Genomic DNA, 23,482 nt, shown 5'->3' on the forward strand with positions numbered 1-23,482 from the left:
TTACCAGAATAGCCCATCTATCCCTACAGGCCCTCCTCTCACTCCTGCTTGTATCCCAAGTTCTCTGACTTCACTTAAACTTGATATGTCTGCTTTCTTTTTTCCTTCATCTGTTAGTCCACTTCTTTTGAGCCTTTTCTTTCTCAACCCAGCTAATCCCCGCCCATCTCTCCCATGGAACCAAGACTGGCCATTCAAAGGCAACTTTTTCAAGAAGTTTGTTGGTGAAAGAGGAGAATAAATATCTAACAACCAGCTCTCCAAAAATGTACCAAAGCACTTCATTGATGTTCTCTTAGAGTTAGACCATCAAGACCTCAGGCTGAAAATTTTACCATTGACTCCCTCCAGCTCGTCCGGGCTGGCTCTAGTGTTTATATCACTGGTTAGAAGGACCAAATGAAACTTTTTTCAGGCTTGGGGACACCTGAACATCTATGTTTACCTGATAGAACATGCGAAATGCAACACACACATTCGTTATTTCGTTCGATTTTCACAATAACCCAATGAGACAGGCATTACCATTTTATAGTTGAGGAAACTGAGGCTGAGAGTCAGTGTCAGAGGAGGGATTTCAACCTATGGCTCTGGGGTTGGTTGTCAAGGCCAATGCCTTCTCCACTACCACACACTGCAGAAAGGAACCCCAGGGCAAAGGAGAGATTGAAGATGCCAAGGAGGGGGAGAAGGACTGCTGAATCAGGGAACAGGAACAAAGGACAGAGAGAAGGATTGCCCATGGCGGGCTGTGGAGATCTCTCTTCTGTGACTAGCATGAAGGAGGAAAGAGAGCCTGAAAATGAGGGAGAGAGGAGGGGGCCTGAGGAAGAAGCTGCCAGGGAATGGCTTCCATCTTTCCAGTGAAGTTCTCATGCTCAGAGAGCTAAGGGAATGAACTGAATCCGAAGGGCTCATTTCTGCCTCGTCTGACTTTTTCTTCTTCAGACCCAGCTAGTTTTTGAAAGGAAAATATCCACAAGGAGCCAGTTTTTTCACTATCAACATTTTTATTTCTTTATTTGCCATTAGCTGAAAATATTGGCGGAGGTTTGGAAGCGGGACAGACGGGAGAGATGAAAATAAAAGGAACAGTACTGACCCTTTCACTTTGGGGGTGAAGGGCTGCAGGGAAAAATTGATTCTCCTGACCATTAGGGCCTCTAAAGAGAAATGGTGAGAGGACCTCCATTTCTATGAGATAGCTGGTACCTGCAGCTGTAATCAAGAAAACTCAAGAGAGAAGGTCGGGAGAAACTACCTAGTGATTCTGAAAGTCATGCTGGTTGTTTCTTCCAGAGAAATTACATTAGATGTTCCATTCACATACTATAGCAGTGCAACCATTCCCCAACTGATGGCCATCTATCTACCAGTTTCCAGTTTCTTATGACCCCCAAAGATGTTCCTTTATATATTGTCATGTTGAGAAGGCCTTTGACCTTGTGGTAAATGCCCAAAGAAATCTCTAAACAATCTAGTAGAGCTCCAAATTGTTTTCCAGAACGATTGGCCCAGCTCTACTAATGGGCTATTATTGGGCTTTTCTGCCCATTGTAGCCCCTCCAACATTAACTATTTCCATCTTTGAGCATCTTTGACAATTTTCTGGCTATTAGGTAAAATGCTGGCGGTTTTTTCATTTACATTTCTCTTATTATCAGTTATATGGAACAGTTTTCCAGGTAGTCATTGGTCATTTGCATTTCATCTTCTGAACTTTGTTCGTATATTTTGGCTACTTTTCTATTGGGGAATGGCTCTTGGTCTTATATATTTATAGAAATTCTGTATAGATCTAAGCTGTCAGAGTTTTGCAAGAGACAGATGCTATGAAGATTTTTTTCCCAATCTGTAGTTTCTCCTTTAAATGCTATTATGTTGATTTTGTTCATGCAAAAGCTGCTACATTTCGTATCATCAAAAAAAAGTTTCATCTATTATGAGCTCCTCTTTGCGTGGCTTAGTTATGAATTCTTCCCCAAACTATAGACCCAAAGGATACTGCCTTCTGTTCTCTGCTAGCTTGTTTTACTACGATGTGGCCTTTTGCTTTTCTATCAGAGTACAATGCTAATTGACGTAAGCTAGAAGAAGCCATCTTGGCCTCTGAGTGGGAAGAAGGTGAGTTGGAGGCTAGCTCATGGTTTGACCTAAATGATTCAGATTTGGTCAGTGGCTTTGCTCGTATCGCTCATGTCACTGTAGCCCCTCTTGACCTTGGCCCAATCTGACCATGCATGGCCCAGGCTAGGGCAGAGTTGACTTCTCAAAATGTTAGCACTTTCTATGGGTTATGTGGGAGTTTTTGAAAGATAATGCCCCACAGGGGAAAATGTTGCCTACTGTAGGAGCTCCCAAGTTTGTCTTAGCTCTGCGAAAAGTGGTTGGGAAAGACAGGTGTGCTCCCTGGGAGGCCTGCCCACTTTGACTTCCTAAAAGTCACGGTATGAGGATCGCAAGGGAATGTGGGTCTTGGTACTATCGCTGCCTTTCAGTGAGTATCGATCACAGGGTTTGCTGCAGCCGCCTGGTCTAGACCTGGTAGAGGCTATGGCTGAAGCAGAAAGCTTCTCTTGGCCATTGCAATCACAGCCCCTGGCAATGGAGCTTATGCTATGAGATTTGCTGCTCAGGAGGCGTTGGAAGACTTGCTTGTCCGAGCGCTCCTTCCTAAAGTCATCTTCAAAGGCCTTGAGCTACAAAGGAAACAAAGGAAAGACTGCAGGGACTGGGGGATTGCAGGTTAGAGGAGATCTTGTTTCCTAGGGTGCTAAGGTCATAGACTTGGCTTGAAAGAGACCTTGGAGATCGCTGGGTTCCCCTTCATTTTACAGGTAAGGAAAGTGAGGCCCACACAAAGCAAGTCACTTACCTAACGTCCTACGGGGTTAGGCCCCATCTGATTTCCCTTTGTGAATACCCCAGTCAAGAAGCCTTTACTAAGAGATGGGATTTGGATCTTGAATCAAGGTACCAGTCTGGGTCTGTCTGTTCCTCTCTTTGTCTCTTTCTCCCTCTGGAACCTCCTTCTTTTATTTCTGAATTGTGATTCTCACTCCTCACTGTTGGTTGAATTTGATTCAATCCACCAAAGGGTTGTTAAGAGGTGATAGTGCCAGGAGCTCCAGGAACTAGGAGGGGCTCTACCATGCATTGCCTTATGTGTACCCAATTCAACTGGATCCTTGGGTTGGGTCTATGAGGGATGAGGGCCATTTTACTGTGGGATTTGAGCCAGTCATGGAGTTTGAGTGTTTCTTAGTCCCAAGTGAGGACCTTGTCTTCTGCTCTTGGATGGTGATTGGCGCCTTGGCTCCCTCCCTGCTAATAGTTTGAATTTATCTGAGTACTTCCCACAGACTCTGAGGCCTCGGGTTCTAGGAGAATGGCAGCTTCTAGGGGAGAGTTAGGGTTAGGGTTAGGATCTTCCTGCGCAGGGCTTCCAGTTCTTCTTGTGGGGCATGGGGTCAGCTACAGAAACCAACCAACCTGTTCTTTCAAAAGGGCCATTTGGTGCCTCATGTCCTCCTCCTTCTTGCGTAGATTTTCACTTTCAGTTTTCATTCGCTCCAGGTCTTTGGGCTCCAGCATGGACCCAGTTTCATATAGTTCAGTCTGTTGGAAATCAGAACCAGAATGGTAACATAGGAAAGCAGGGGGGGGAAGAGACCCCAAGAGCAAGGACTCCCATTCTGTGGGAGCCCACCTTCCTTGATTGATTGCCAATGTGCTCAAATAGTGACCAGCAGTCAAGTCAGCTGGGGCGCTGGAGAAAGAATTTGCCAAGGCCTCAAAGATTACCCATAAAGAGTAGGTAGTCACTGGAGTAGAGCCTGGGGGTTGTAAGACAGCTAAATCCCAGAGCTGGACATCCTGCCAGTATCCCTAACTAGCCAGGAAATGTCCAGAACAGAACTGACTGCATGCATTTCGCCCCTACCCTGCTCCCATCCCCCAGTGCTTGACACTTTACAATCTCCTATGACTCCATAGTCTTCCTCCCAGTTCCCAGTTACTCATCATATTGATTCTACCTCTGCATTGTCTCTCCAATCCAGCCTCTCTTTTCTACTGTCTGGGCCTGATCACTTGGGCCTGAACTAGTGCAATAACCTCCTGCCTAACCTAATAGACTGTGCCCCAATACATCTTACACACAAAATGGCCACCAGAGGAACCCGCATCACTCCCTTGCTCAGAAACTCTGAATGGCTTCCTGTTAGCTCTCAAATAAAGTCTACACTCACTGGTCCATAAAGGCTTTTCTACCTTGTGACCCTGGCTACTTGATGCACCTCTACTAGTCACCCTGAGCATCTTAGCTGGCCCAAGGCTCAGCTCAGGAAGCTGGCAGCTTTGGGGCTTTGCCTGTAGTGCCAGGAACTCGAGAGAGAGAGAGACAGAGAGAGAGAGAGAGAGAGAGAGAGAGAGAGAGAGAGAGAGAGAGAGAGAGAGAGAGAGAGACAGAGACAGAGACAGAGACAGAGAGACAGAGAGAGAGACAGAGACAGAGAGAGAGACAGAGAGAGAGAGAGGGAGGGAGGGAGAGGGAGGGAGAGAGAGAGAGGGAGGGAGGGAGAGGAGAGAATTTGGGAATTTCCAGCTGGTACTTAAAATACAGAATCTTCTGTCCATTCAGATAAACTAGCCCATGCCTATACTGGGGACTAACCTTTCTGTTCTTCCTGGGCAGCAGGATTGGAGAATTGCCATAGCCTTCTAAGAAATTCTAAGAAAACGAGAGGGATTTCAGCTCAGCCAGCAATGGCTGCATAGCAACCATGGGATCAAGGCTCCTGTGTTCAAATTCTGTCCCTGTTATCCCCGAACTTCCCTAATAATGACAAGAAAAGAGAGGGCCATTTTCTCCTGCCAGAAGAGATTTACGAACTAATATGCTGTGGTTACCAAACTGGCCAGTTCTTCACACTCTCATCTATCCTCTGTCCAATAGGCATCATCCAGCTAGGAATGGCTGTAGAATCCCAGAGTTGGAAGGGACATCTCAGGAACCATCTAGCTCAATAGCACATGAACAGAAACCCTTTTTACAGCTTGTCAGATCTCCCCTCCTAACTCAGCAATTAGAGAGTAAAGTCAGAAAGACGAGTACAAATCCCACTGTGGACACTTACTAGCTCTCTGACCCTAGGCAGGTAACTTAACCTCTCAGGACCTTTGTTTCCTTACCTGTAAAATGGGCAAATAATAACGCCTACGTCCTAGAGTTGTCTGGAAGATCAGACAAGCTAAATCAGGTAAAGTAGCAAGGTCATGAGCTCTGAGCTCTTGTGTTGGCTGCCCCTGCCTACCTCCTTGCTATTTCCAAGGGCTGAGGGCAGGGGAGGGAAAGGGGGGAACTCAGGCTTTTTCTGACCCTCTTCCTGGTTCCATTGCCTGGTCCATCACTCACCACCAGGGTCTGCCTGTCATGACTCTGGCGCAGTTTGCTCTCAAGGTGCCTCACATATTCCTGGAGGTTCTGGTTCTTCTTAAGCTCCTGAAGAAGGGTTTGTTCATAGTACTCCTTCTTGTTCTGCAAAGAGACATCCAACAGGCCAAGATCACTAGGAAGCACCTTTCTTGGTACTCTGAAGACATGCTGCCTGCCCCCAGGAAAGTTTACCATCTCCTGCCTCTTTTGTGTCTCCCTGGCCCTCACCCACACTCCCAGCAACTCTCCCATTACCAAGTTTGGCCTTTGGGCAACGAATGCTACACAAGAGATCCCAGGTTGCAGTAGCCTGGTGGGGGGCTCTTACCTGCTCTTGTTCAAGCTTCATGACCAGTCGCTCTCCCCGCTGCTTGAGGCCGACCACCTCCATCTGCAAGGCACTCATCTTTTGCTGCATTTGTAGGGTCGTGGTGTGGTAGATGTGATCCCACTCTTGATTCAGCTTCATGAGCTGTAAGGGGGAGAGAAAAGGGAGTGTGGGATTGGGGGATCCTCCTCCACTCAGGCTTTTGGGGCCTGGAAGATACAGCAGGCCCCTCCATGGTCTTATGTTCACATGGCAGCCTCAGAAGATACTGAAGGTATGAGTAACTCTGTGATTCAGAGCTCCTGGTGGCATTGCTCAAAGCCCGTTGGAATATGTTCTAGCCTCCAGCAACAGCTCCCTTGTTCCCATCCCTCTCGACCCAACTCTGCCCACCCCTTGCCTTGCCACCAATGGCCCAGTGTGAAGCTACCCCAGCCCTTCCTGATGACCCAGCTTCCCTGGCCTCCCTTTCCAGCACTGGCTGACTGTGATACAGGAGAAAAGTAGAAATGCAGCATAGTTGGAAGGCACCTACTGGTTCCAGATCAAAGGCTCAAGGAGTATAGTACACTTCCTTTCTTCTGCCTCTGCCCTTCTCTTGTCTTTCTCTCATTCCCGCCAGAGTCTCCCCTGTATCATGGAGGCCTCCGGGAGTCCTTACCTCTTTGTTGAGCCTCCGGAGCTCTGAATTCTTGCTCATCAAAAGCAACTTCTCCTCATCAGCCGAGTTCATCGCCAGGCTCTCTGTGACATAGCTGATACTCTCAGAATGTCTGGACTCAGAACGTTTGTTCTCTCTAGAATGGGAAAAGAGAAGGGGAAGGCCAGAAACCAAATGAGGGAAGCACCTTGGAATTAGGGTTTGATGAGCTGGGTGCCATAGGCCACATGCTGGACAGAGGAAGAACAGAGGCAGGCAACTCCATGCCCAGGAGAGTAGCTGGACCCAGGATATGTGCCTTCTCCAAAAGACAGAAGATGCTCACAAAAGCATGGCACAACTTACTACTCCGAGTGGGCTGAGCCTGTCGAGGGATGCACAGGCTGACAAAAGGGGGTTGGGGTAATGCCATTTTAGAATAGGCCTCCATTTCAGTGTAAAAGAGCAATCATATCGAACCCCTATTTTTTGTCTTCTGGAATAGTAAATCTCTGGACCATATCTAGAGTTGTCCTGCACGGGGACAGTCCCTGGCTCTACCTTCTTGGATGAGAACATGCTTCTTCAGGACAGACCAAGTTCCTCTTTGGGCATAATACATACTTGGAACCTGGCCTGGCGGAGGGATCTAGAAAGACGATTGACAAAAGGCATGGAGGGAGACAAGAACTCTGAGCCCAGAAGGGGAGAAATCAGTGGGGAGTTAGCCCAGAATGAGAGGAACCACAGGCAGAGGCAGAGAATGAATGGGCTTTCACTTCCAACTTGAGGGCCTTGAGTTGCCTACATCAAGTAAAGAAACTAGGAGGAGGGGAGTGATTGTGATGGCTGAGAATAGTACCTACCTCCTCTGCTACTATGGAGCCTCAGATGAGGTACTAGATGGCCAGGCATCCTGCCACTCAGTAAATGCTCATCAGTATTCCTTCCAGTGTAATGGAAGCTTCCTGAGGGCAGGCACTTTTGTCTTTGCCTCCACAGGGTGGGCACTTAATAAAAGTGTGCTGAATTGAACTGAACTGTAGCCACACCCCCAAGAATTTGAGGCCTATGGAAAAGATCCTGTGGGCCTTCAGCATTCCCATCAGGCATCTGGGGCTGGACCGCTGCTATTTCCTGATACCAAACAAGGTCTAGCTTCTTCCCACCCCAGTTTCTGAAAGGCTAAGGATTGGGAGGCAGTCTCTCTGAAAGCAAAAAAGCTCTTGAACCCAGGGCCTGCTCCCTGCCTTGGGTGACCTTTTGCCTCAGCTGGGCCAAGGCCTTGCTTGCTCCCCACCTTGAAGGCACAAGGGAGGTAGGAGAGAGGCCCCAGTGGAGCTGGTGCCACAAGCAGCTGCAGGGCTTGTACAGGCAGCTGTAGAGAGATGAAGACTCTGAGACCATGCAGATGAATCACTGGGTCCTTGCCAACAGTGGGGTTCCCCTTTATGGGCTAAGAATTTCACCAGGATGTTCCTCTAATCAAAAGAACTGCCTATGCGAAATGGGAGGTTCATTCATTTAGCAGGGAGTACACACTCAGCCTTGTGACATCAGCTATTGCAGGAGATTTTTGGATGAGGGCCCGTGTCCACCAGGGTTCGAGAACAGAGGGTGGAACCCAAGGGTACATGAGGTTGAGCAATTGCACTGGGTTTGTGGAGTCACCCAAGAGCGAGAGTCGAATGAGATAAAGAATGGAAGGTAGGGGTATGGCCTGCTGGCTAGGGGCCCCTCCTCCACCCTTACGTGTAGCAGCACAGAGCCTGGGGTGACAAAAGCTTGTCAGATATTAGAGAATGGATGTCCTGTTCTACAGTTGGTCTGGTCTGCCTTAGGACTCCTAGACCCTTCCCTTCAATTATCCATTCCTGCCCGTCCACCCTGGGCCACGCCCTACCTACCTGGAAAAAGTCAGAGAATGCAGAGGCTGAGGCTGGCTTTTCTGGGCCACTGGAGCCAAGGCCAGGGTTTGGATTGGGTGATTAGCCCCATCTGGAAACCTTCTTTCCTGATCTATCCCAAAGGGTGAGCTGTCCTGCCGAGAAGCAGGTAGGAAAACGGATGTACTGCTCATGCTTCTCCACAGGAACAGGAGGGTCTCCAAAAGCCCCAGGATCTTCTGAGGCTGCAGGTAAATTCAGTGGTTAGAGTGAACCTCCCACTCTGAGCAGAGGGCTGAGATTATGGCCCAAAGCCAGATTTGGCCTCCTTTCCCAGGAGCAGAAGGAGGATGCTTCTTCTTAGTAGTGGTGACCAGATTAGGAGAGAAAATGGCATCTGCTCCCTGTTGAGATAGGGAGGGAAAGAGGAATGAGCCTTGGCCTGTGTCCAATGGGGACAAGCACCCTTACATCAAGGACGTCACCGGGTCCTTAAGGCCATGGCCCCTCCTGCACACCTATCCTCCCAAGAAGAATCCCTTGGAATTGCTTGCCAGTTAAGGCCTTTCCTCCTCCCCCTGTTACCACTTTATGCATCCGCATGCATTCTCAGGCAAACATCAGCTCTTGATTGAGGGTGAGAACTTTTTCTCTGAGCCCTCTTGGTTTGGGGTCAAGTTTGGAGTCAACCCTGAGTTGCTCTTTCGGTGGCGGTTTGTTTAGGATAAGCCTTCTTCCAAGAGCAGATTTCCTGTCCTCCCCAAGAAAAGAGACAGTGTGGTCTGAGAGGGATGAGGTGTCCAGAGACCTCCGTTAGGTCTAGTGCTACTCCTAACTAGCTATGTGACCTTGGGTTACTCAATTTCTCTCTAACTGTTTCCTCCTGGCTACAATGAGGCAATTGGAAAAGATGTTCCCTAAGGCCCTTGGAAAAGTTCTGAAATGCTGTTATTCTTTGGAGCCATCCTGGAGAGCGGGGCTAGGATAAAGAGGACAGGGAAGCCAAATTCGAGAAAGTCAGGAGGCTCCTTGGTGGGTTTATGTAAAGGTTTCACCTTCCAAATCAACTGTAGACTCTCCCGAAGGTGCTTTACTCGGCTTCTGTTCATGGTCAGTGTGGTTCTAGCTGTCCTGGAAAGACTTACCAGAAAGTGAAGGGCTCAGAAATGGGCTAGAGGGGAGCTCCTCCTACTTGGTTATTAGGCTCTATAACTGGACCCCGACCCAAGACTTGGGGAAGAACCCCCCCAGCCAAAAGCTGGTACCAGCTCCCCATTTCCACACCGTTAAGATCAAGCGGCACCTCCCTGGAAAGATGAGACATCACAGGCCCCTCAATGGGGTCTGCAGCCACTTTAGGTAAGCTTTGCTTTCAGAATGCACCCAGTTATGGTCTTTCTCCGACACCAAGGCCAGAGGGAGAATGGAATGCCCTTCCACTGCCTGCTTGGATTCCTACTTGGGGATATTATAGCAAATCATCTCCTCTCCTCCAAGATCTTCCCCTAGACCCCGGATTCCCATAGCAAACCCCAAGCAAGCAGAGTTGCCAGTTCCATAACCCTGTCCAAGTACTGGCCTGAGTTGAGGTCCCGGTGAAGTGAGAAGTGATTGGGTCAGGTCAGAGCCTCTGCAGCCTTCCGAGCTCCCGCACTGTCCCCAACCTCCCCGGGGGCATGTGGGGCCCCTTATATATGTGCCTTCTCCTTAGGATGTCTATGAGGTGGCACGGCCTTATCTTGACCTTTCCAGTGTCCTGGTCAAGAATTAGGACACATTCCACAGTTATCACCTCACTGTCACTCATCTCGCTTTGATCAGGAACAGTGTGTTCATGCATCCCCATATGTCCCTGAGATTGCACACTTGCAACAGTAGATTCTGAAAACCATGTTACCATGCTTTGGCCAAAGATCAAGGACAGATCTTTTGTTTCGCCTCCTGGAGGGGGAGGGAGTGAAAGGCCTTCCTTTTACCGCAAGGGAAATAAGGCCAAGGTTAGCTGACAAGCCCAAAGTTCTGGAAATCATCATTGTCAGAGGTGGGATTTGAACCCTGCTTCAAGTCAGCGCCTTTTTATCGTTCCATACTCCCATCACCCTGAGGACGCTTCCCATATCAGCCATTTTCCAGGGAGGTGACCCTGAGTGAGGTAGGCTCAGCTTCAGTGTCCTAAGTCTAGAAAATGGGGGTGACAACAACGAGAATGATGATACTAGGCGGGCCACGATGGACAGAGCACCGAACCCGGAGTCCGGAACACTTGAATTTCAATCCAACCTCTGGCATTTACTAGGAGTGTGACCCTGGGTGAGTCATTCTACCTCTGTTTCCTCCACTGTATGGTGGAGATCATAATAGTTCCCACCTCTCAGGGTCCTTGTGAGCATCCATCGAATGGAATAATAATATTTGTAAAGCACTTAGCACGGTGGCTGGCACACTAGGTACCTCATGGATGCCTCCCCTCCCAGGTTTGTTGGGAACAAAGTGGGAGTTATTATTGTTAGAGCCGAGTTCCTACAGCTCCTCTAAAGAGCCGGTTCGCTTCTCTCTGAACTAGGGGAACAGACCTGGAGAAGTCGCTCCAGGAACAGGAACAGGAACAGGACCAAAAGCAATGGCGGGCAGGTAGGCAGTAGCCCCAGTTTAGAGGGGAAGAAAGAAACTGAGGCTTACGGAGGTGAGAGTGGTCCCCTAGCAAGGGAGTGCCAAGTACAGTACTTGCTGGCGCCCTTCCTGGTCAGCACGGGGGAGTGAGCCTTTTAACGGCGGAGCTGCCCCAAAGGTCAGTGTCTCTGCAGGTGTCCAAGGAGAGGCTGCCTCAGAGTTTTCCCAGATGAGGTACAGGTTGGACTTGATGCATTCTGGGCACAAGTGACCTCTCTCTTCCCCCACTGCCCACCCTGGCTCCCTGCTGCTCCCTGCTGTTCTTAGCTGGTTAGTCTTTAGCGTTTGTCTGTCCACTGAGGCTCCCACCCCACCCCCATCCTTGAGTACTCTCCAAATCTTCCAAGACTAGGGAAGGACCGCCTACCCTGTCCCGGCCATTGTCTCCTGCCCTCCACCAGGGAGAGAGTTCTGCAAAGGAGCTCTATCTAACACCAGAGTGAGAAGAGGAAGGCCTAGAGAGACCAGCCAACAGTAAGTAACTGGGGCCAGTTGGAATGGAGACTACGGCTGTGACTTCGTGTCGGGGAGATAAGGCGGTAAGGCCATCAAAAAGCCGAGCGTCAGGAACCTTGAATGCCCACTTGGGCACTGGGAACTTTGACTCTAAGCCTGGGCACTTCACAAGGCTTTCAGGGAGGGGAAAAATAACCTGATCCAAGAGAGTTTTGGGTAGATGGAGCACACCGGTCAGTAGCAGGCCCAAGAAGGAGGACCAGTGCCCGCCCCTTTGGTTCCGCAGCCTCAGACATTAAGTGCGTCAACACTGACTGATGTGAGCAGATTGCTGAACTGGCCAGGACGGTAGGGAGGCAGCTGGCAACCTTAGCCTCTCACAGATGCCTTGGCCTCTACTGTGAAATGGAGAAAATAAGACGCAGAAATTCAAGCTGTTGCTGGTGGCCTTCAGGGCTGTCCTTCTTCTTCTCCCTTGATCCTGGCCCACCAGTAATCCTATTATCCATTCCTGTACCTGATCTTGTTTTTAACATTCAAAGGGTCTGAATTGTTAGGAGGCTTTTTCTGCATCTGTTGAAGCCCTGGCCCTTATCTTCTTCGTGCTCTGGTTTTCCTGATGCCAGGGCACCTTTGTTAGCCAAGTTACTAGAAGCTCTGGTGCCAGCATTTTATTGAGTAGTTTGGCATCTCCACTCTAGGGCCCTTTTTCTGCTCCATCATTCTTTGTTTGGGAATCAGGGCTACTAATGCTGGTCTCAGAGAAGTACCTTCTCAGTCTAGGTTTGAAGCTACTTAAGTAGCACAATGCAGATTTGGTCTTTAAGTGCTTGCTAGAAGTCTGTCTGTACCTGTGATGCTAGGTTTTCCCTCAGTGGACTTTACTTTCTCCTTTTCTGTCTGAGATCAGGTATTAGAGATCTAGGCTGGAACTTGGAACGACCTGAGTTCAGCCCCGGCCCCGACAGGGGCTTCATAACCCTGGGCAAGTCGCCACCTCTGGGGGCCTTGGTTTCCCCATCTGTATAAAGGGCAGCAGAATACCTCTTGTGAGGTTTAAATGAGAGAAAGCATGTCAACTTTTTCCTGGATTTGAAAGTGCTCTGTGACTGGCAGGTATTGTTATTAGACCCACTTGGTAGTTTGCTCATTTCTCTAGCCAATGGTCCCCCATTTTGCTCAGGTTTTCATTTTGTTGTCATGCAGTTGAGTAGTTTCTTTCTGATCAGCTTCCCTCACTTGTTGAGAATTTCTCTTTTCAGTTTTGTCTTGACTGTCTTTGAAGAGGGCTATTAGCAAATAACTGACCAATGAAGGCTTTCCCAAAGCAATTGTTTTATTCATTTACTTTTGTTAATGTTCATTTCTGTTTATCTCAACTTTAATTTTCAAAATCTCCTCTGTGCATGTTTTTGAATTCATTGGCTTGCCTGCTCAGGTCATTCGTTTGCCCGATGTCTTCTCCGTTACCATGAGTACTTCGGGAATGGAAATTCTCCTCTCACAACTGGGTGAGCTGCACCCCTTACATGTGGACATGGCTTATTGCTGACTTGAATCTTAAAATGGTTTCTCCGGTTTGGTTTGTTTCTGAGGGTGTCTTCTGTTTGTTTTTGTTCTCTTTGTGCTTTTTGCTTTTCCATCAGAACGATCTCCAAGTATTTTCTTCCCTGCCTCCTTCCCTTCACATAAAGATAAGGAAAGAAAAGAACCAAACAGTTCAGCAAAATGAAATCAAATGTTGTCCATGTGTAACAGCATGCACTCTGTGCCCAGGGTCCCCCAGCTCTTCTGGGGCAAGCTGGATCTCCCCCTCACCCCCAGTTCAGTTGCATGCTATTGTTCTCTCACACTGTATTTTGGGAATTACTGAGCCTGTTGATTTTCTAGTTCTACTTCCTTCACTCAGCATATGTATTCTCATATTTCCCTGAATTTCTCATTGTCATTGCTTCTAATTGTCATTCCAGTTCTTTACTATTCCCAGAGTGCTCTTTTGAATATTCTGGTATATATGGAAACTTTCCCTCCATCTTTGACCTATTTGGAGCATATGTCTAGCAGTGAGAACTCTGAGACAAAGCACTTGGCCATTTGAGTCCTTCTCTCCCAGAATTCCAAACTGTTTTTAGAAGGGTTGGGCCAATATAATGGCTCTGCCAAGTGGTTCGCTGTATGCCCATCTAGTACTGACTCTTTCCATCTTGCACTTTGGGGTCTGTGAGCAACTTTGGCCCAGTCCTTTGACCTCGGTTTTCTGTTCTCTAAAATGAAGGGGTTGGACTAGATGAACTCTGGTCTTTTCCAGGTCTAAAACGTATGATCTCAAAGTTCTTGGCTCAGAATGCCAGAGAAGGGAGGTGGTGGGCATATATATTGGGGGGATGGGAGGAGAGGAGAGAGATTCTTCTTTTCACACTAGAGGAGAGGTGGTCTTGGCATCAGGACAGCAGTAGAGATGGGGCTCAAGCCTTTACTTCTCGAGTGTCCCCCGCCCCCTTGCATTTAGGACTCTTTCCAGGGGAACTCAGAGGAGGCAGAGATAGGTATGGGCTAGAAATTAGGAAAGTTTCTTGCTTGTGGCAGTCAGATCTATAGTTGGGATCAGATTAGGCTTCAGTGAAAATGAGTGGCTCCTGCTCAAAAACCAAGTGGAAAAGCTCAGGAAAACAGAAAGAATCCTGGATTTGTGAGTCCAGAGAAAAGTGTGTTCAACTCTTAAGTCTTTGAACTGTTTGATACTGTAATGGTGAGAAGAGGGATGAAAGAAGAAACTGAGGCAAACAGGATTAAGTGACTTGCCCGGAGTCACACAGCTTGTAAGTATCTGAGGCCTGAGGATTTAACTAAGGTCTGCCTAACTCCAGTCTCAAGACTCTATCCACTTAGCCACCTAGCTGCTGTTCCAGTGGGATTGTCCAAGGCCAAGTCTGGAGTTCAAGTGCTCCTGACTTTCTCTGGTAGGAGTTTGTGTAGATGACGTTGTGCGCCTTTTGCCTTGGAAAGGGCTCTTGGTTCCCTGTGTATCCCTGTACTGTCATTGTACAATTATTCTACCATATATTAGATTTTGTATTCTTGTACGATTGTACTATATAGTAGAGATTGTACTAGCCTATCCCTGGTACTGTTATTGGAGAAGGGGGCCGTGAAACCACAGGTTTGGCTTTTTGATGGGACCTCTCCTATCACATATTTTGTAATGAGATTTAAGAGTCACCAATTGAGTATGTAATGTGTGTTCATTCTTGCTTGCTCAGCTGAACTCACGGGATTTGAACTCAGAATTCATTAAACTGAGTTAAGTTAGATTGAACGGAACCAAATTTTCTGATATTTGCCTACCAAGATTTTCTCGTTTCTACAAGAGCCTCTGCTCTGTCAGTCCTGTCAGTCCTAGGGTAGGGAATGCCCACTCAGACCTGGAAGCGCTCCCAAGACAATTTCTGTGTCATCTGCCCACAGTCTGTGCTAGGGGCTCCTCTCAGTCCCACACACACAGAAGTTGCTTACTAGGGTCCCCTGGCTCCTAGACTTCTTTTTAGTGTGCCTTGTGGAGCTGGCGGGGGTTTTTCTTCATCTGGAGCATGAACATTCCCAATAAATGACAATTTCCCCAGATAGCTAGTGCTCCCATCCGATGGGATTCCCATCTCCAGGCCAGCTTCTTCTGGTGCCCCATACTGTGTAGATTAGGGTGTACTTACTGGGTGGAACTGCAAATAAAAGATCCAAGCATTCATCTTCCCAAGTGGCCAAGGCCCAGCCATTCCTAGAAAGATCTAAAGTCCTAAATCCCTGTGGGATCCCAGTTCTCAACTTCACTCTGGGCAAGGGAACAGACATCCCCAGAGGCTTCTTGTGGAGGAGAACAGGTCCATATCACAATCCCAGAGTGGGAAAAGGGAACCATCACATCCCCTGGTGGGTGGCAATTCATGAACCTGGCGCCGAGAAGACTAGCTCATTGGCAGCTGATGCCTGCACTCTGACAAAGATGAACATTTGCATGGTCCTTGGAGGTTTGAGGGGGCCTGGAGCCATTCTCTTCCAGGAGCCAGTGCTGCCCAGAGTCTTTGTAAGCCCAAGGGGATCAGCATGCCCCATCTTTTTCTTGCCATTTCTAGGCAGCAGCAGAGAGAAGGGAAAATACAGGGATTCCGAAACCGAAATGCCATAGCAGGCTGCAGAAAAACAAAAGCAAAGAGCCCAGTTTCTAGAAAACAGGCTTAATTGAGGCTAAAGGGAAAATAGGCGAAATATGCCAGATATGGCCAAGAAAGACAGCCTGGGCAGTGAGCTAGCCCAAACCCCAAGGTTCCCTGCATTTCCCCTTCTGGCTGCTGCCCAGAAATGGCAAGAAAACCAAGGCGGGGGTGCTGAGCATGGCAGACTGACCACTGTGTGGAACACTGAGTTAACTGGAAGGAAGTTCTCAATAATGGCAGCAGCTTTCAATACTCAGGTCAGTGGATCTGCAGTGTCCATGGTTGGGACGCTCTTCCCAAAGACATGGGATCTAGGGGGCACCTTCACACCATGAGAGGAATTGGGGTTACCTCAGACCCCCTCGCCCATTTTACAGATGAAACAGAGGCTCAGAGAGTTTGTGGCTTCCTGTAGTCACACAGCTTACAGAAAGGGTTGGAGGCAGAATTTAAAGGCAGGTATCCATTGACTTGGGCAGCTAGGTTGGCTCAGTGGTTGGGTGTTGGGCCTGGAGTCAGGAAGACCTCAATTCAAGTATGGAAGAAGGAAGTGGCAAAGCACTCCAGTATCTCTGTCTTCCCAAAAAAGCTCAAAGAGGATCATGGAGAGTTGACTGAACAACAACAATTCCCTTGACTCCGTCCTGTTCATTGAACTGAGATGGACTGAACTGAACTGAACTGAACTCAGTGGGGAATTTCCCTCAGAGGGAATTCAATCCATTTAATAAGAATTTAAGTATCTACCATGTACCGGGCACTGAGGACACAAATACAAAGTGCATGACTGGTTCTCAAGCTCAGAGCAATTGCATCGTACTGGTGGGACTCAACATGTTAGCGGAGAGGTCAATAGAAGCTGTGTACATAGAGCAAAGAAATAAAAGGTCATTGGGGGAAGGGAAAATCCGGAAAGGTGCCTGGAAGGAGGGCGAGAGGTGAGAGGAGCTGATCTTTGGAGGGAGGGAAGATTGGGGGGGAGGGGGGTTCCAGGTCAGCATGAGAGAGTGGGGTAGGAAGGAAAGGAGGAATGTCATGTACAGGGATCAGAGAACAAATGAAAGGAAGTGAGGTGTGGATACACACCTAGCTGGAGGTCCCAGACCCAGATCTTGAAGTAGTCAGGGCAGTAGCCCAGTTGGACCCTGTGCTGCTGTAGACACAATCGGCTGCCAGTTGCCCGGCTGCAGGCGCAGGCGCAGGCGCACTGGAAGTGACATCAGATGGAATGCTTGAAGCCGGGGGTTACAGATGTTGAGCTGGAAAGGGCTGCGGTTAGTGATCCAGTCCAATTCCTTCAGAGAGGTTGGGCGGCCGACCCAGGGTCACACAGGTGAACAAGTGGCCAGGTCCTCTCTTTTATTCTACACCAGCTAAGGGACAGACTCAATAGGATTCTACTGGCCCGAATGACTATATACGGGAACTGATTGTGTGGCAGGGGCCTGAGATGGACTGAGTGAGAGGTGAATTGGATCCAACTGACCCGAACGGAAAGAAACCCATCACATCAACTGCAGTAGAACTGAACCGAACGGAACCGGTCAACCAAAGCGAAAGGAACTGATCCGGAAGTGACAGAACGGTAAGGAGCGGAAAAGCGTCTTGGGTTGCTAGGGAGAGTAAGAAGGGAGTTGCCCCCTAGGGCCTCCCCCCCCCCCCTTTCAGTCTAGGAGAGCTCTGGGCTGGATGATTTTCTGTCACAGGGGTCGTCGGGAAGGGCTCCTATTGGGGAGGAGACATGCTGGGAAGGGCACTGGGGCGGGCCACAGCCAATTGGCACCTGTTCTAGAGTGTGAGTAGGGGGGGCTGCCACCGATGTCACTGTGATGCGGTGCTGACGTGGCCTACTCTCATTGGGCACCACCGTCAGTCCTTCGGCAGCTTCAGAAGGGTGAGGATGGCGGCCAAGCAGCCCCGCCGCGGGTCTGCCCGAGGCGCCTCTCAGAGCCGAGGAGAGGAGATGGAGGCCATGATGGATGCCTGGCACCGCCTGGGCACCCTCACTGATCTGCAGGGCGATTCTGGTGGCCGCCAGCAGCCGCCGCCGCAGCAGCCGCCGCCGCCACAGCCCCAGCAGCGAGGCCGACCTCGTACCCGCTGGCCCCGCTGGAGCCCAGAGGGAGGCCCCTCCCCATTCATGGGCCCCAGGTCCAGAATGGGGGCAGGGGCGGTGCATGAGCACCACCACCACCATCACCACCACCACCACCACCATTCCCGCATGGAGGGGGCCCAGGGTGCTGCGGGTGCCGTTGGTGATGCTCAGGCAGGGGCAGCTTCAAGGTATGGCGGCTCCCCTTAGGGGGGCGGGGGAGGGGCAGGTCCCTGGGTTTTATGTGGTCAGAAGTGGGCGCCCAACGGAGAGGGTTTCCAGAGCTGGCCTGCTCTCTCGTGTCCTGGGGGCTGCCTGCACGTGAGAGGGTGGGTGTAAGCACCACCTCCTGGGATAGGAGGCGGGGCTTCTGTGCACAGCGCTCTGTCTCCCCTCTCCACAGTGCCTGCCCAGATGTATGGGGAGGTCAGCAGCTGAGGGAGAGCGAGGACAGTGAAGCCAGCGAGGGCAGCGAGGGCAGCCAGAGGCGCCGGGAGCGCAAGGCCGCCACTGCTGCTGCCGTTCCCGCCACCGGGCCTCTATTCCAGGAGGCAGCGGCCGCGGCCAGGGCCACGAGCGGGAATCCAAATTTGGCGCTCGGGGCCCGCCCCCGACAGCCCATGGGCGGCCGGGGCAGGGGCCGCCCTCGAGGGCGGGGCCAGAGCCGCGGGGAACTGAGAGAGGCAGAGGAGGCAGCCGGGGCCAGTGGCGGCCGCTGGCGAGCAGCCAGCCCCTCCCCGCCTCCTGTGGTGGGCCCGCATCGCTCGGGCTACCTGCTGCGCCCCAGGACCCGCGGAGCCGAGGCGGCCGGTGGCCCGGGTGAGGGACCTTCCACTTCAGCCTTCGGCCTATCGGGAACCAGGTGAGGGGGCGGGGCTCGGGCGATCGAGATAATGGCGGGCGGGGAGCGGCGGCGAGGATAATGGGGGGGGGATTCGGCCACTGGAAGGGGAGGGGGTTGGTCTTGGTTGATGGAAGTTTCTGGAAGAGGGAGGGGAGGGGCGAGGCGATCGGGCTAAGGAAAAAGAGGGCTTGGGGCTGGAGGCCTGGGGAAGCGTGGCCTTCGCCATCTCTAGGCCTGGGGGCGGGGCCTGGGCGGTCCTGTAGGGGGAGCTCTCCTCTTGGAAGCCTATAGATAGCGAACCACCTGGTAGTTTCCGGAAGAGGAAGGCGGGGAGGGAATCGGGCGCCACTGGGAGAAGAGGGATGCCGCCTCCGCCATCTCCGGAGCTCCGGCCTGCGGTCCAGCAGGGAAAGCTGGGCTCCAGGAAGTCTATTTCTGCTCTGAGAGCTGGGGCTGAGGGGCAGCGCTGGCTCTTTACTTATTCCGGGAATTGCGAGAGGGCTGGAGGCGGGGCCCGGGGAACAGGCTTAAAGGGCATGTCGGGTCCGGAGAAGGCCTTCAGGGCAGCCTGCGTATAGGGGAATCTTTCTAACAAGCGGATGGGGGTTGGCTCCGCCAGTCGTATTCAGGAGCAAGATGTCGTCGTGGTGGGGAAGAAGTCGCCGAGAAAGAAGAGAGGCCCACGTAGACGGGTGCTGCCGCTTCCCTACCAGGTGAGGCCCCCTCCTACCTCTTCATCCTCAAGAAGCCCCGGGCCCCTTCCCGGACCTTCGAACCCCCACGATCTGCCCCGGAAGGCTCTCCCAACATGGCCTCCAGGGATTCCTGATGCCCCTTAGGCAGGATTGGGAATCTGTGCCGCCACGGGAAGCGGCCTCTGCCTGAGGGAAGCTTGGCTCCTCTTTTTCTAACTGCCACTGCAGATGGAGAAGCCTACTAGTGACGAAGAAAGAGAAGAGACCAGGAGATCAGTCCCCCCTGAGGAGGAAGAGGAGGAGGAGGAACAGGAGGCTGCTGCGGCTGCAGCAGCCGCAGCCGCTGCAGCCGCAGCCGCTGGAGCTGGGGCTGGGGCTGGAGCTGGGGCTGGAGCTGGAGCTGGAGCTGGAGCTGGAGCTGGAGCTGGAGCTGGAGCTGCTTCGAGGAACCCCCTGCAGAGATCTCAGTCCAGGATTGAAAAGAAGGTAGGAACTCGTCAATCTCCCTAGTTTCTGTGCTTTGTCATCTCACTTCCCCCTCTTCCCTGCTCCTTTCTCTGCTAGCCATAGCTGCTTCTCTCTCTCTCTCCTCTCTCTCAACCCCTTCTCTTCCATCTAAGAATCAATTCTGTGTATTGGTGTCAAGGCAGAAGAGCAGTAAGGGCTGGGCGAATGGGGGTGAAGTGACTTGCCCAGGGTCACATAGCTAGGAAATGTCTGAGGCCTGACTCTCAATCCACTGAGGCACCCCAGCTGCCCCCATGCATGTCTTTCTTGAGGTATAATCTCATGCCCTCTTCCCCAGGTCTGTGAGGTGGTCCAGTACCTGCTAGTGAAGGATCAGACAAAAATACCCATCAAGCGGACTGGTAAGTGACCTGCTGCTTCTTAGATCAGTCCCAGTGGGGATCCAGGTCCCCTCTTCCCCCAGTGCCTAGACTGAGAAGGTACCCTACGTCATTTTCCTTCCCACCCCAAAGAGGAAATAGCCCCCCTGGTTAGATCCCAATCCTGCATTTGTGTCTAGGGGTTTAGATTTTTCTGCATCACCTCGTTGAACTAAGTCTCAGAGTAACAGGGCAAAGATACACACCCTTCTGGCTTATGGGGTGACTTGGGTCAAGATCTAGTGAAGGAGAAAGAAAGAATTAGAAATCCAGAGAGCAGCAAGTGATGGGCCCATGTCCAGTGCTGGGGAACAGTCAAGAACCATGAGTTAGTGACTGGAGGAACCAGTAGACAGCCCTCTATTGGGGGGAGGGATAAAAGTGAAGCTGTGGGTATTCTTTATTCTCCATAGATATTGTGAACACCATAATTAAAGAATACAAGGAAATGACCACAGAAATCATCAACCGAGCTGGTCAGATGTTGGAACAGGTAGGTGGATGCTGCCACAAGAGGAACAAACACTGTGGTAGCTGGAGAAAATCCGTCTTGCCCCTCTCTCATTTTATGGGCAGATACTAGAGCCCTGGACTCTTGTCCCCATGGGATCTTCAAGCCCTGTCCCTCCTCCGCCCCTCTTAGCATTTTGAACCCAGCCTCTCCTTTTCACTTTCCATTGGCCCAAATTCTACCCGGGGTATCTGGATGTTAAGTCTAGACCTGTGTGTTCTCTCTCATAACCCCAGCCTGACCCTGACTTTTACCTATCTGTGCTTTGCCTGGAATCCCTTCCACTTCCTATCTGTCCCAGCCCCTCACTGACCTTCAAGGCCCAGCTTTATTCTCCCCTCCAATTAGTTCTGTCTACCCTTAGAGTTGGTGCTCCTTTGACCCCTTTACCCTTAGACATGCCCCATCTTGTCTCCTTTTCTGACTTTGGTTGGTTTTGTCAGGTAAAAAAAGGCATTTTTCTCTGATCCTAAGTTTCCAGTCTCTCCTTCTTTATGTGATCCCTCTTCTCCTCTCCCTTGATAGGTGTTTGGAATAGAGCTGAAGGAGATTGATGACAAGGCCCCTGCTTATGTGCTCCTTAACAAATTGGAGCCTCTGGAAGAGGATGACACTATGAGACCGTAAGAAGGGAGCCTGATCCCATTTCCCCCATTCTCATCCCCAGAGTCCTGTGATCTCTGCTGTCTCCAGACTCGGGGCAACAAACTGGGGTGGAAACTGCCCTGAGCAGAAAACAGATGAGAGCACATTGAGCAGGAAAACCCTGGCCTTTGCAACCAAGAGGTCCATTAGCATTGACCACTAGTGTTAGTTAGCCACACCAGCTTTATGAAGTCCCAAGAGGGTCACTTGATGCTGAAGAGCAGAACCCAAAGGAAATCTAGGAAGGGCATTTTAGATCTGAATTTGTTTGTACTTAGGAGACATGAGAGCTTAAGCCCAAGCCCTGAAATTATGAGGGGGGAGGGTGCAGACCTATTTGCTTAGCTGGGCCTTGGGACTTCACTTGGTAACCAACTTCCCGTGAAGGTGAGAACCTTCTCCATTTGCTTTTCAGAAAACATGATACAGCAAAGATGGGACTTCTGATGGTGATTCTCAGCCTCATTTTCATGAAGGGGAACTCTGCTAGGGAGGGTAGGTAACCCCAGCCCTCCTTCTCTTATGGGAGGGAGGCAGAATGGGGCCTTAAGGGACCAACCTGGACCCATTTATTCCCTTTCTCTGCATTCTCTCTTCAACAGCTGTGGTGTGGGACATGCTCAGGAAGATGCGGCTTAACCCAGAGTACGGTGTAGTGATTTCTTCTCTCTCCCCTTTACTCCTATGGATAGGATAGGATTTGTCAGCCCTCTGGACCTGATGCCTAGCCCACCCTTACCCCATATTCCTGACCGCCCCAGTAGTTGATATGCATGTCCTGATTGAATATTCAGTGACATTCCCCTGAGACTGGGGATTCTCCCCCACCCCCTTGGATCCTTTTAGCTGTACTGAGGAGGCCGAGGCCAAGGAGCAAAATGAAAACCTGCCCTGGCCTCTCTAGAATTCCAAGACCGGAAGGTCCCGCAGAACTATACTTAGTTCCCAACAGTCTTGTGAAGTGGGAGATGCAAGTATTATCATCCCCATTTTATGGATGAAGAAACTGAGACTCCAAAAGGATTCTACATTTCGTATGAATTTTCTAGCAGAATATTCCAGTTTCTTCAGCAATTCCTCACATTGTGTTTCCTTCCCCAAGAGTCTTGATATAAATGCTTTGGTGTACACAGGATTTCCCCTGTAGTCTTCTGACCAAGATCCTAAGCTGGAAGGGCTCTTAAGGTCTGATTGGTCCTTGTTGAGTGGGGACTTGGGGTGGGGAGCATGTCAGACTAGGTGGCCTTGGCTGGCATAGTCCATACTCGTTCAGAGACCTAGGAGCAGTGGGAAGGGGTAGAAGGGGCAGGTTTAGGCTAATGATCAGAGCAGTCCCAAAGCAGGCATATAGCAGGCTCCCCAACACCAGAGGTCTTCAAGTAAAATTCCGTAGAGCGCTTGATTGGGTACTGAAATGGAACACTTGTGCACTTCTAGCTTGGGCTAGGTGGCTTCGAAAGGCCCTTCCCCGCCCAAGCTGGGGTGATGATTATCAAATAAGAATCAGTCTTAACCACTGGCAGGATCTTGCTTGCCATGTTCTCCAGCCCATCTTCCCTCCTTGGGCAAGGCATCTGCTCTGAGGACATCTCTGCTTAGAGACCTGCCTCATTAGGCTGGGGGGTAGCTCACTACTCCTGAGTGAGCAGCTGTCCTGGAAAGGTCCTTTCTCATGGGAATGTGCTATTTTCCTCCCTATGATTCCCACTCAATGCTCCTGACCCTGCTCGGGAGAGCCTAGCAGAACAAACTAGAATTTTTCCTCCCAGTACCAGCCCCTCAGTGATCTAAGGCTCCTCTTCCTCAGGGTAAATAAACATGTCCATGCTCTCCCAAATGATCTTCCCAGGGCCCATCTTCTTGGGAAATGTCTGACTTTGTTGCCCAAATGATTCTTTGGGTTTTTTCTTCTGTCTTTAGCAAAAAGCATCCACTGTTTGGGGATGTGAAGAAGCTGGTCACTGATGAGTTTGTCCGCCAGAGGTGAGTTGGTACCCCCTGAGCAGGCCTCCCTTGGAGCCCTAGCCAACACTGAGCTTCGGGTTTGGGGAAGTTGATTAGGGCTCTGATTTCTCTCTTCCTCTTTTCCCTCTCTGGGCTTCCAAATATCAATCTCTCTTTCATAGGGATGGGTCATTCTTGGCCCTTTGGTTTTCACACTTATCTATTTGTCTCCCCCT

At 50.5% G+C, this 23,482-nt stretch overlaps 2 protein-coding genes across 6 annotated transcripts in view; one reads left to right on the forward strand and one right to left on the reverse strand.

Moving 5' to 3' along the window:
• Positions 1-23,482, forward strand: part of TRO (trophinin) — a 35,956-nt gene that overhangs the window by 11,422 nt on the left and 1,052 nt on the right. The window contains exons 1-14 of one of the 3 annotated variants that reach the window (XM_056809334.1): positions 10,332-10,601; positions 10,855-10,922; positions 11,309-11,435; positions 17,067-17,210; positions 17,499-17,911; positions 18,124-18,582; positions 19,184-19,277; positions 19,488-19,745; positions 20,065-20,128; positions 20,560-20,639; positions 21,183-21,280; positions 21,718-21,797; positions 21,905-21,947; positions 23,223-23,285. In XM_056809334.1, coding sequence (XP_056665312.1) covers positions 17,526-17,911; positions 18,124-18,582; positions 19,184-19,277; positions 19,488-19,745; positions 20,065-20,128; positions 20,560-20,639; positions 21,183-21,280; positions 21,718-21,797; positions 21,905-21,947; positions 23,223-23,285 — 1,625 coding nt within the window. In that variant the 5' untranslated portion in view covers positions 10,332-10,601; positions 10,855-10,922; positions 11,309-11,435; positions 17,067-17,210; positions 17,499-17,525. Of the gene's footprint in view, positions 1-10,331; positions 10,602-10,854; positions 11,436-16,998; positions 17,211-17,498; positions 17,912-18,123; positions 18,583-19,183; positions 19,278-19,487; positions 19,746-20,064; positions 20,129-20,559; positions 20,640-21,182; positions 21,281-21,717; positions 21,798-21,904; positions 21,948-23,222; positions 23,286-23,482 lie in introns of those variants that run through there. The other 2 variants (XM_056809335.1, XM_007507751.3) reach the window with 2 other exon arrangements.
• Positions 988-9,966, reverse strand: LOC103096080 (TNFAIP3-interacting protein 1-like). Of its 3 annotated transcripts, XM_007507753.3 has the most exons (8): positions 9,871-9,966; positions 8,313-8,536; positions 6,427-6,562; positions 5,766-5,909; positions 5,417-5,539; positions 4,676-4,732; positions 3,493-3,618; positions 988-2,699 (listed from the first exon to the last, which is right to left on the reverse strand). In XM_007507753.3, the coding sequence occupies exons 2-8, from the start codon at positions 8,483-8,485 to the stop codon at positions 2,436-2,438; spliced, it is 1,023 nt and encodes a 340-aa protein (XP_007507815.1). In that variant the 5' UTR covers positions 8,486-8,536; positions 9,871-9,966; the 3' UTR covers positions 988-2,435. The 3 variants fall into 3 exon arrangements, with proteins under 3 accessions (XP_007507815.1, XP_016282313.1, XP_016282314.1); XM_016426827.2 differs by lacking the exon at positions 9,871-9,966 and having other exon boundaries at positions 8,313-8,694; XM_016426828.2 differs by lacking the exons at positions 4,676-4,732; positions 9,871-9,966 and having other exon boundaries at positions 8,313-8,694.

This window comes from Monodelphis domestica, chromosome X, assembly GCF_027887165.1.
Source record: "Monodelphis domestica isolate mMonDom1 chromosome X, mMonDom1.pri, whole genome shotgun sequence".
Classification (NCBI taxonomy): domain Eukaryota; kingdom Metazoa; phylum Chordata; class Mammalia; order Didelphimorphia; family Didelphidae; genus Monodelphis; species Monodelphis domestica.